The sequence below is a fragment of the Chinchilla lanigera genome, unplaced genomic scaffold, assembly GCF_000276665.1.
Source record: "Chinchilla lanigera isolate Chin_1 unplaced genomic scaffold, ChiLan1.0 scaffold00012, whole genome shotgun sequence".
NCBI classification, from domain to species: domain Eukaryota; kingdom Metazoa; phylum Chordata; class Mammalia; order Rodentia; family Chinchillidae; genus Chinchilla; species Chinchilla lanigera.
The window spans coordinates 6344270-6356906 of record NW_004955413.1 but is presented as its reverse complement, the minus strand read 5'-3'; the positions used below and the strand labels follow the sequence as shown (position 1 = coordinate 6356906).

General features: G+C 41.7%; 1 protein-coding gene across 5 annotated transcripts in view; it reads left to right on the top strand.

Moving 5' to 3' along the window:
- Nucleotides 1-12637, top strand: part of Rimklb (ribosomal modification protein rimK-like family member B) — a 63980-nt gene that overhangs the window by 5906 nt on the left and 45437 nt on the right. For all 5 annotated transcript variants that reach the window (XR_001233030.1, XR_001233028.1, XR_001233029.1 and 2 more), the window contains exon 2: nt 11157-11387. Coding sequence is in view for 2 of the 5 variants with exons in the window: in XM_013511617.1 (XP_013367071.1) it covers nt 11157-11387 (231 nt within the window). In the remaining 3 variants the exon portion in view is untranslated. The remainder of the gene's footprint in view (nt 1-11156; nt 11388-12637) is intronic.

Sequence of the window (12637 nt, the reverse complement as noted above, 5' to 3'; positions counted from 1 at the left end):
ATCCTCCTGCCTCAACCTCACAAGTGCTGGGATTACAGGCGTGTGCCACCATACCTGGCTGGACTCTTAAATATTAGTTGATTGCGTTACCTAATTGAACAGTTAGTCTTTGTGTATTTAGTAAGTTTCAGATTTTTAGCTTATCTGGCATTGGGACTAATTTTTATTTATTTATTTATTTTTTGTACCAGGAATCAAACTCAGGACTTTGTGCTTGCCAGGCAGGAACTTGTTCCACTGAGCTATATCTCCTGCCTGGGACTAATTTTTTGACTTAGATCAGTTTGCTAATTTTTAGACTCTGGTAGTATTTTTATTGGAATGTAGAAATATTTTTCAAGGGTGTGATACATAAAATGAATGTAAAAATAAAGTTAAAAAATTAAAAATGGGGATGTTAGTGTGAAGGGAAAGTTCTTATTGTTTGGTATGATTTCTTGCTGGTATCCAACACTTTTCAACAAGGTGTGATAGGGGAAAATGCTAGAATAAGGTTCAGTAGCCTACAACAAAGAATTCCCCAAATATATATATTTTTGGTACCAGGAATTGAACTCAGGACCTTGTGCTTGCTAGCCAACCACAGTGCCACTGAGCTGTGTCTCTGGCCTTTCCCCAAATAGTGTACACTAGTTAGAAGTATATTTCTTTCTCATGCAAAAGAGGTAGTAGAGTCCAGGCCCCTGCTCTGTACAGTTGTTGGGGTTCAAGTTCTTTCTGACACATAGGTTGCTTGTCTAGGGTTGACCTCCGTCCTAGAGTCTAGTCAGAGGATGAAAGAAGGGCCAAGGAAGACTGTACCTCCTAGGTGTGATTTCTGGAAGTTGCTATGTAGTACTTTCACTTATATCTCTTTGACCAAAGTTTAGTTGCATTGGTGTGGGTGAAAGATACAACTTTCAACCTGTTAGATGTTAGACATCCCTAATTTGTGTTTTTGAAAATTGAAGAATGAGTTCCAGGGAACAATGGGGATTAAGGAAGAATAGGAGAAAATGGAGAGAGGTAGCTCCTGAGACAGGAGGAGACCCGAAAATGGGTTGCCAACAAGCCGCCTTCTCAGGAAGTTTTATAGAGCAAGGTCACGAGGTGGGTACAGAAGCATGAGGTAGGTACAATGTGGTCAAAACTGCGATCAGCCAATAAGATTACAAGTACAACCACTTAGGTAATACTGATCCAATGGGGAAGCAGGTCACATAGCCAGGGTACATGGAAAGAACAAAGATCCTTTTAGGAAGGGATGGATCAGGAGGTCTTGGTCACCCAGCTGGGTGACCGATGTCTATCTAGACTTTATTAGATCAGGTGATACCAATTATGGTATAATCCTTTTTTTTTTTTTAAAGAATATTTATTTAGGGGCTGGGGATTTAGCTCAGCAGCACAGCGCTTGCCTAGCAAGCGCAAGGTCATGAGTTCGATTCCCGGTACCGGAAAACAACAAAGAAACAAAAAAGAATATTTATTTATTTACTTACGGTACCAGGAATTGAATTTGCAATCTCGAGCTTGCCAGGCAGATGCAGTGACGATGAGCTATGTCCCTGGCTTTTCTTTCTTTTTTTTGTCTTTTTGAGACAGGGTTTCACTATGCAGTTCAGGCTGGCTTTGTGCTCACTTTGTAGCCCAGGCTGGTCTCGAACTCCCGATGATCCTCCTGCCTCAGCCTCCCAGGGCTGGGATTACAGGCATGCATCACTATGTGTAGCTTTAGTATAATCTTTAAATTTTTTTAACGGAATTGAACTCACGACCTTGTGCAGGCACTGTGCAGCTGAGCTAAGTCCCTAGCCCTCTGTAATCTTTAAATTATTGCTTATCCTCTGGGGAGGCGTGAAGCTGTCTGTATCTTGAGGCTTATCCTCTGGGGAGGCGTGAAGCTGTCTGTATCTTGAGGCTTGGCCTTTGACAGGTGCACCTCCAGCTACAGTTGTAATGTGTTCTCATTTTGTACACTGACTCCCTCAAGGGCCTAGCAATTGTCTATAATATTTTTGCTTAATTTAGTTGTCTATAGTAACATAAACACTGCAAGAAAGTCTGGGGGATATGAACAATCTCTTATTTACATGGCATTACGGCCAACTAAATATCAGGTATCCAATTATAGTACAGAAAACGTATAGTGGGAAACGGCTGGCAATCTTGTCGTAATGTGTGGAATTTGAAATCACTCTGCTCTATCATTTTCTGTGACTTTTTTTTTTTTTTTGTCTTTTTGAGACAGGGTTTCACTATGCAGTTCAGGCTGGCCTTGAGCTCACTTTGTAGTCCAGGCTGGTCTCACACTCACAATGATCCTCCTGCCTCAGCCTCTTGAGTGCTGGGATTACAGGCATGTGCCACCATGCCTGGCCTCACTTTTCTGTGACTTTAGATGAGTTATCTAACCTCTGTGCTAGGATACCTTCACTGCCAGATGAAGATAGTAATATTTCAAAGGGGGGATGGTTGTTAGGGTTAAATGATACAGATACTTGGTTAATCACTCAAAATGGACATTTATTTTCTTTACCAAAGTTGATATTTTATATAGCAGAAAAGAGTTCAAAGAAATCAGAAAGCCAGTCCTGGCTTTACTGTTATGGTATCTTGGGCAGGTGTTCTTTAAAATGGTGATTATATATGTCTGTTTTCCTCACATAGTATATATTTTTAACCTCACCTGTGTGCATTGTTTTGTGTGCAGTGTTTTAGTATGAAGAAGTAGAAACTTGTCTGTAGCTATTCTGTTACTTTCCTTACCTTGATCTGTTTTTGCGTATACACTAGGGACCATATTGAGTTTATAGGAAAATGGTTATGTATATCATCATGTATGTAACTGCTATTTTTTTGTGTCAGAAGTCAAACTCAGCACCTTGCTAGTCAGGCACTTGTGTCATGAGCTATGTCTGCAGCCCATAACTGCCATTTTATTTTTTTGTTTGGGTTTTTGAGACAAGGTCTTACTGTATAGTTTGGGCTGGCCTTGAGCTCACTTTATAGCCTAGGCTGATCTTGAACTTGCAATGATCCTCCTGCTTCAGCCTCCCAAGTACTGGGATTCCAGGTTTACAGGCATGTGTCAGGATGCCTAGTTCAGATCTACTTCTGATACATTTTTGATGTTTGGAGGGCTGGATTACAGGCATGCACCACCATGCCAGGCAGATACAGAATTTTGAATAGAGGAAGAGAAACAAGAAAAAAACATTTAGTTGTTTTTTTGAGACAGGGTCTCACTATGTAATTTAGGCTGGCTTTGAAAACACTACGAAGTTGCCCAGGCTGGCCTCGAACTCATTGCAGTCCTCTTGCCTCAGCCTCTTTTGAGTGCTGGGATTACAAGTGTAGGCCACCACACCGGGCAATAAAACCTTATACAGACTCATGATGTTTTGTGGGTTGAAAAGAGCTGTAGCAGTAGGATTCATGAGAGAAAAACACTTAATTTTTTTTTTTAAATTTCATTAGTATATGTTTGTATTTGTTTGTTTGTTTGTTTTTTTGGTACCGGGAATCGAACTCAGGACCTTGCGCTTGTCAGGCAGGTGCTTGTGCTGCTGAGCTATATCTCTGTCCAAAAATGCTTGATAAAACCTGAAAAGTGAAATTGGTGTTACAGGTAACATTGTATTAATTCACAGAGCAAAGCTGGAAACTGTTGGGTCCAGGCTCTGATACTGTTGTTTTTGTGGGTTTTAAATTTCTTAACCTACTGTGCAGTTTCCTTCCTTCCTTCCTTCCTTCCTTCCTCCCTTCCTTCCTTCCTTCCTTCCTTCCTTCCTTCCTTCGCTCTCTCCCTCCCTCCCTTTTTATTCTAACCAGAGGTTGAGTCCAGGGAGCAGTGAGTGAACCACATCCCTAGCCCTGTGTCATTTTGTTTGAGACGGGGTCTGGCTCTGTAGTCTAAGCTGGCCTTGACTTGGAATCTTTTTGATTTAGCATCCTCCTAGGTGCTAAGCTTCTGGTATTAAGGCATGTACCACTACACCCTTTTTTTTTTGAGAGAAAGTCTAAGTTGCCCAGTGTGGGCTTAAATTTATGGTCCCCTTGTTTTAGTTTCCCAGAGTGGCTGGGATTATAGGTGTGTGTCACCACACCCAGGCTCTCCTGTTTCTTTTCTTGTCCCCCCCCCCCCTACCGGGAATGGAACTCACGACCTCGTGCTTGCCAGGCAGGTGCTGTGCTGCTGAGCTAAATCCCCAGCCCCCTCTCCCCAGTTTCTTAATCTGTAAAATGGTTATTATAATTTAAGTTTGAGGATTTTTAGCTTTTTCTTTGTTTCTTTTTTTCCTTTTTGGGATTGCTGGGGACTGACATTGGAGCCAGGTAGTGCTCCAGGCACTGTGCATCTACCAGGCAAGTGCTTCTACCAATGCGCCACATTCCAGCCCCAGGGTTGAATTGAAATAGCATTTACAAAAATGCTCAATAAATTAGTATCTGAACTTTTTTTTTTTTTTTTGTCTTTTTGAGACAAGGTCTCACTATATAGTTCAGGCTGTCCTTGAGCTCCCTTTGTAGCCCAGGCTGGTCTCGAACTCGCAACGATCCTCCTGCCTCAGCCTCCCGAGTGCTGGGATTGCAGGTGTGCACCACCATGCCTGGCAATATGGGAATTAAAATTGGAGGAAATTATTCACCCCCTAAAATATTACCTTAAATTGAGGAAATAATTCATTCTTTAATATCATCTTTAAAAAATCAAGGAAAAAAAATCAAGGGAGTCCTTAGCAGTAAAACAAATGTTTTTTCCTGTCAGAGAATGAACTAAACTTTTTTTGTTTTTGTTTTGAGACAGGGTCTCATTATGTCTCCCAGGCTGGCCTCAAACTCATGGTGATCCTCCTGCCTCAGCCTCCTAAGTGCTGGGAACACAGGCATGCACCACTACACCTGGCTGAACTAAGTATTTAAAATGCTGGGGCTGTGGTGGTGCATGCTGGTAATCTCAACCTTGGGGATGCTGAGGCAGGAGGATTACACTTTGGAGGCCATCCTGGGCTATGAAGCCATTCAAGGCTGACCTGGACCACATGATAAGACTGTCTCATCCCCCTTCTCTCCAAAAAGGGGATGATTCCTATTTACTTACCCTTGTCCAGCATATTCCAGGATGACTGTGTTTTCATTGGTGTGCTGGTATAGATGTTTGCATGGAAAAACTCTCATAGGGGAGTAAGTTCTCTTTGTAGAATTTCTCTTTATTTCAAAAAAGCTACTTTTCTTTACAATAGCATTTATTGGTATCTGGTACTTATGTGTATTGCTTGCCTTCTTACTCTGGAAGAAATAGTCACAGAGGAATTAGTTGATCTGAATTTACATTCCAAAAGAAAATGGTGTCCTCATATTTGGGATTTGCAATTGCTGCTTTTTTTTTTTTTTTTTTTTTTTAACACTATTACCCTTACGCCTTTTCATTGCAAGGAAAAGCAACCATTTAATTTATTTTTATTTTATTTTATTTTTTTGGTCTTATTGAGACAGGGTCTCACTATGCAGTTCAGGCTGGCCTTGAGCTCAGTTTGTAGCCCAGGCTGGTCTCGCACCTGCAACAATACTCTTGCCTCAGCCTTCCAAGTGCTGGAATTACAGTCTTGTGCCACCACGCCTGGCTTATTTTTATTTTAAAGAGAAAAACAAAGCAGAATTTCAGAACAAGATAATAGGAAGGCTACAGTGGTGATTAAACCACTTTAAAAGAAAATAACAAATTTCCAACAGAATAGTGAAAGACATTGGAACTTTGAAGACTCTGGATCATTGATAGGACTGCCCTTTAATTGGTATATTTTTGGCTCCTGTGCTAATTGGCTGCTGTCCTTCTGATTTCTTGTCTGCATTTCTACTTTTTATTTTGCTTAATGTTAGTATATAGAACATCACAATGTTGCAGAGACAGAAAAGTAGGTGTTTCAGAATCGTAGTTGTAGGACTTGGCTGTGGTCATGAGGAGGTCCCTTGGCGGTGGCAGCCTGAGACCTGGAGGATGCTACTGGGGGAAGTGTAGCCACCTGGAATCGCTGCCTTTGGGGTCATAAAGTCATCACCCAATGTTTCTGGGCCTCAGATGTGAAATCTGATGGAGCAGCCCTAAGAAGATGGGCAGCTGTTGCTGCAGCAGCCCTCAGAGGGCTGTTACCTGAGCATGAAGGAAAGCTAACGGCTTGTCTTCATTCTGAAATGGGAGCGTAACCTTGGACGGGTGAGATGTTGTGACCTTCATTCCCTGACAATAAACTAGTATTTATTTAGAGATCACTGTCAGACAATAGTGGGAAAAAAATCTGGTCAGGTGTTATCATAAGATACCATATTAGTGGATCAGTAATTAACAGACTAAAGTTGTTGAGCCAAAGGGCCCTTTATAGACTGACTACAGGTGTTATCTACCTGGTGTAGAAGAATAAGTTGGAACACAATGTAGCACATATCTGTAAATCTTTACACAAAAAGTCATAATGTAAGAATTCTTTGGAATTAATAAAATTTATTCCTCATGACCAAAGATCCTTCAGGTACAAGGCAACCCCGAGGTCCTGCAGTTGCCTACTACTCAGGCAGGGAACGTTAGGCATGTATCACCTTTTATATAGTCAACTTATGCAGTACAGTGCACCCCTCCGGTTCCCTATGTAGGGGTACGGGCCAGCCTGACTATATGGTGAGACCCTTTCTTGAAAAACCAAAATAATATTGAGGTGTCATCTTATTCCAGGAAAAATGGCTATCAAAAAAAAATTTTTTTTTTTGTCTTTTGAGAGAGGGTGTCGCTGTGCAATTTTTTTTTTTTTTTTTTTGCCTTTTTGAGACAGAGTTTTACTATGCAGCTCAGGCTGGCCTTGAACTCACTTTGTAGTCAGGCGGGCCTTGAACTCACAGTGATCCTCCTGCCTCAGCCTCCCTAGTGCTGGGATTACAGGCCTGGGATTACAGGTGTGCTATCATCAAAATTTAAGACAAACATATACTACTATCAAGGCTGTGGGGAACGTGACAGCTGTCTACATTGTTGGTGGGAGTATAAACTGGTACAACCACTATGGAAATCAGTATGGAGATTCCTCAAAAAACTAAAATTAGGAATTCCATTTGATTCAGCTGTTCCCCTTCTTGGTATCTTCCCTAAAGAGTTAAGACATCTGACCACAAGTGATACATGCATACCCGTGCTTATAACGGTACACCTCAGAATAACTAAAGTGTAGAAGTGGCCTATATATCCATCAACAGATGAATTGATCAAGAAAATGTATTTAGGCACAATATAGTACTGCTCTGCCATAAAGAAGGATGAATTTGAGTCATTGTAGGAGGATGGGTGCACTTCGAGACCATTGTGTTAAGTGAAATAATTCAGACACAAGCTTAAATGTCACATAACTTCTGTGAGAACTCAAATGTAAATAATGTGAAAAAGGACCAATGATAGGAAACAGGAAATTAGATCTTTTGCAGATGGAAAGTGGGAGGAGGAGAAGGGGAAAGAATGAAAAGAATTAGGCTATGTTAAGTACACACACTCCCCCTAAGGCTAATATACAGTTTACTGGAAATACACAGTAATAAATTGTAAAAATGCTGACAATATTTGTTAAGTTTTCACCTAAAAAGGGAATGGGAAGCCAGATCTGATCCTTCGTTGGCTGCAGACCAGTAAATAAACACAGTTGTCCTTGAGAATGTCAGAAGTACCAAACATGACATACACATGAAATCCCAGCAATAAGGAGGTGGAGGCAGGAGGATCTCTGAGTTCAAGGCCAGCCTGGGCTACGTAGTGAGACCCTTTCTCAAAAAACAAAAAGCAAAAAACAAGTCAGAATTATAGCCGTATAGCCCGCCAGAGAAATGGCATGCTTAGGTGCATCATCTGTCAGGAGCAGCTGCATGATGGTGTGAGCTTGCAGTCCTGCACACACATGTTCTGTGCTAGTTGCCTGTAATGATCATCCCTGTGTCCTCCCTCTCTGCTGCTGTCCAGCTGGGTCTGTAAGAGCCACATACATGAAAGTGTGCCTTATCTAGCATGCAAGTGTTGTACATATTTTTTTTTTCTTTGTCTTTTTGAGACAGGGACTTGCTATGCAGTTCAGGCTGGCCTTGAGCTCACTTTGTAGCCCAGGCTGGTCTCGAACTCGCAACAATCCTCCTGCCTCAGTCTCCCAAGTGCTGGGATTACAGGCGTGTGCTACCACGCCTGGCAATATTCTTAATATAAGTCTAGCAGTAAAATCATGCAGCAACTGCAGCCTAAAGCCACAAACTCTTTTCCTGATGAAGAAGGAAATTGAGAGGACTCGCTAGAATTGTCAGATGTTGACAGTAAATCTTAGCGTGTCAGGCATACGTTTTCACACAGTGTCTGGAGTACATAAGATAATACACCTGTTTCCCATTTCCTTTCCTGGGATACAAGAATGAGCCCGGGACTGCATGCCTGCGGGGTACACCATTGGCCTCGGCTAGGTTCATGATAATCTGAAATGATGTGTGCCCTCTGCATGGAAGCAGTGCCCTGTGCACTGGGCTGATCAGAGATCAAGAGTGTGTGCAGGACTCTACACTGTCCCTCAACAGTGTGTGTTTGTCTGTAGCCCTTTTGCCTCCTGCCAGGCTGCTCCTGCACCAGCTGTCAGGCCAGTTCTGTGAACTCAGCCTGGGTTGTGAGTGTTTGGGTGGAATGTTCAATAACTGAGTCACATATGAAACAATTGCCTGGCAAGTAGAGATTTCATGTGGGAAAAGATTTTGACTGAAAGTTTGTAGCTCTTCAAAGGGGGGAGGGAGTATTTTTACCAAATGATTACAGAAGCACTAGAAACGTGTTGGGTTAACTTTGGCCCGTGTAGTTTGACATCTGAAGAATTAGTATTGGCAGAACATTTCTGCTCTGGGTTGCCGATGGCTGAAATGCCCTGTATCTGAAACATCTTGTTCTGGTTGCTGTTGGAGCAGCAACTGCCACACTCAGGAGAAAGCCCCTGAACCAAGAGTGAGGGGAGGCACTGACATGACTTCAAAATTTAGGTGGTCAGTGACAGACTTTAAAACTATTGAAAAGATTTTTTTTTTCTCTTTTGTTTTGTGGTACTTACACCTTGCCATTTCTGTCCCAGGAACTAGCACGTGCCAAGCAGGTACTTTACCATGTAAGCTGCATCTCCAGCCCTTTTTACTTACTTTGAGACAAGGTCTTGCTAAGTTGCCTGGGTTGGCCTTAGACTTACAATCCTCATTCTTTAGCCCACTGAGCAGTGTGACACTCAAGCATTACAAACCTTAAGGATATTATTTTTCTTTTTCAGTTCTTCACTCAAGAGAAACCAAGGGTTTTTCTATAGATACTGTGTTGAGATATTTTAGATACTGTGTTGAGATATTTTCTTTTTTTTTTCTTTTCCTGTGTTGTGATATTTTCTTTTGTGGATCTTTACCTTCTGAGTGAACCCCCTTACGAAGGTGGAATATCCTATTGCTATTGCTAGTGCAGGTTTGTCTCTGTGGGTACAGTGCCTGGTTAGGGACACAGGGAAGAAGTTGTGACACAACTTAACAGAAAAGCATTTGTCCCTTCCGGTTTAGATGATCATAGTACAGGTAGGTTTGCCTTGAGCCTTTTAAGAAACTTCCCTTTCTCAAACTTGTAGCTCTTTTGCTTCTTCTCAGGAAGAGAACTTTGAACTGTTGTTTAACTCATGATACAAACTCAGATGTGGCACCTTCTCTTTGGAGGAAAAAAATTTTTAAAAACTTTTGTTTTAGCTGGGCGTGGTGGTGTACACCTGTAATCCCAGCACTCCCAGCACTCAGGAGGCTGAGGCAGGAGGATTGTTGAGAGTTTGGGACCAGCCTGGACTACAAAGTGAGCTCAAGGCCAGCGTGAACTGCATAGCGAGACCCTGTCTCTATAAGACAAAAAATTATTTTGTATTCTAGTGTACTGTTTCAGAACTTCTATTTAAAGGAATAATACACAAGTAAGCATACTGTCCCCTGACCGAAATAGACAAATGTAGATGTTTTGCACATTCTTCAGTATATTTTCGGGTCTTCTTTTTTGTGTGTGTTTTTTGAGACAGGGTCTCGCTATGCAGTTCAGGCTGGCCTTGGGCTCACTTTGTAGTCCACGCTGGCCTCGAACTGGCAGCAATCCTCCTGCCTCAGCCTCCCAAGTGCTGGGATTACAGGTGTGTGCCACCATGCCCGGCTTTTATGGTTTTTTTGAGACAGGGTCTCACTGTGTAGCCCAGGCTGGCCTCAAACTCCTGGAATCCTCCTGCCTCAGCCTCCCAAGTACTGGGGTTATAGGAGTGTGCTAGCATGCCTGGCTATTTTCATTAATTTTAATGTATAAATGATGTCAGTATTTGCTTAGCTACCAGTGTAGGTGCTGCTACTAGCTCTTTTTTCTTTTTTCTGCTATCTCATTTTCTACATAACTATATCAAAGCAAGGGAAGGGAACTGACATAAAATAACCACAGATAGAAAAATGTACTAATGCAGAGCATTGAGTGATGAGGAAGATGGGGCATCTCGATTGGAATTTCATCTCTTTCGTATCAAGTGAACTGCATTTTAAGGGAAGGGATAGCCTGTTGGAAAGTGAGTGATCATTGCAGTATATATTCCTAGGCAATATTAGTATGATATGGTGTTGGAAGTTCCCACCAAGTGGCCTGCTGTAATTACTATTATTAAGATAGATAGAGCTTTCCTGGGGGGAAATGAAGAAATTTTACTTCTGCAGTGGTTGCCAGTTCCCATATCTTTAATTGGTATATAGGTTCTAATTTCTTTTCTTTTTTGGGGGGGTGGTTTTTGGTACCGGGAATCGAACTCACGACCTCGCACTTGCCAGGCAGGCGCTGTGCCGCGGAGCTAAATCCCCAGCCCCTATAGGGTCTAATTTCAGTGAAAGGGAAAAAGGGATAGTATTTCTTCACCTTTTCTTTTTTCTTTTTTCTCTTATTTTTTTTGGTACTGGGAATCAAACTCGACCTTGTACTTGCCAGGCAGGCACTGTGCCTCTGAGCCATCTTCCCAGCCCACTTTTTCTTACTTGTGTAGTTAGTATATACCATGCCTTTTATTTGTTTGGAATCCAGAAATCAAGTAGATTTCTTGACTTTACATTCTATATATATTTTCTCTTACGTCTAGATAGAGTTTACATTCAAGAGGAAATACTCCAGGCAAAGAAGAAGAAGCAGATCAAGATGTGTAGCTCTGTGGCTGCCAAATTGTGGTTTTTGACAGATCGTCGAATCAGGGAAGACTATCCCCAGAAAGAGATCCTGCGAGCTTTGAAGGCCAAGTGTTGTGAGGAGGAACTGGACTTCAGGGCTGTGCTGATGGATGAGGTGGTGCTGACGGTTGAGCAAGGAAACCTGGGTAAGTCTGTGTTGAGTGATACTTTGGGTTTTTACTGAGGATGTGGTTAATCTGCAAGTTTTAGGAATACTTACAATAAGTGAGTTAACAGCCTTGTCATTACTAGTGGAAGTAACAACACAGATATTTCCCTAGTTGTATTATTTAGGAAACAGTTGAAAGTCTCCTTGTGTGTGTGTTTTACTGGGGATGGAACCCAGAGCCTTCTCATTGCGCTATAACCATCCCTATCCCTTTTTAACATTTTGAGATAGCATCTTGCTGAGTTGTGCAGTTGCCTAGGCTGGGCTCAGACTTAGGGTCCGTGAGCATCAGCCTCTCTGAGTGCTGGGATTGTAAGGGGACACTGCTGTGCCTGGCTTTTAAATGAGTTTCTTATAGACAGCAGGTAATTGGGTCTTGTTTTTTGTTTCACTCTGACATGTTTTAATGAAACCATTGACAATTAAAATGATTATTGATAGATTAAAATATTGTTTGTTACTTTGTTTTCCCTTTTTTTGCCTTTTGTTTAAGTTTCTGTTTCTGTTTTTGTTTTTGTTTTTTAAATTTTTTATTTTGAGACCGGGTCTCACTATGTGGTGCCGGCTGGCCTTGGACTCACCTATGCAGCCCAGGTGGGCTGCCAACTCACAGTACTTCTGCTGTCTCAGCCTCCAGAGTACTGGGATTATAGGCGTGCGCCACCACTCCCGGCTTCTTCTTTTTTTTTTTTTTTTTTTTGGTGCTGGGGACTGAAAGCAGGGCATGCTAGGCAAATACTCTCATTGAACTTTTTTTTTTTTTTTTTCTTTTATAGTTTTAATTGAGCATTTTATATACTTTTGTTTTCTTAGTATGTCAGTCATATATTTACTTATTTTAGTGGTTGCCTTAGGGTTTGTAATATAAAGACTAATCCAAATTTACTTCCAAATATTACTATTCTATTTCATAGGTACAAGCACTTTGTACTTGGGAAATGTTACTAATTTTTCCCTCCGGTCCAATCCCCCCAGTACTGAGGACTGGATAGGGCCTTGCACATGCTAGGCAAGAGGTCTCTACCATTGAGCTATTTCCCTAGCCCTTTTATTTTTGAGAGAGAGTTTCGCTAAGTTGCCCAGGTTGTTTTGAATTTGTAATCTTTCTGCATAGCCATCTGAGTAATTGGGATTACAGGCACGTGCCACTCTGCCTGTCTTTGTTTTGAGATAGGATTTTGCTGTGTAGCTCAGGCTAGCATCAAACTACAAGCCTGGTTTTATTTT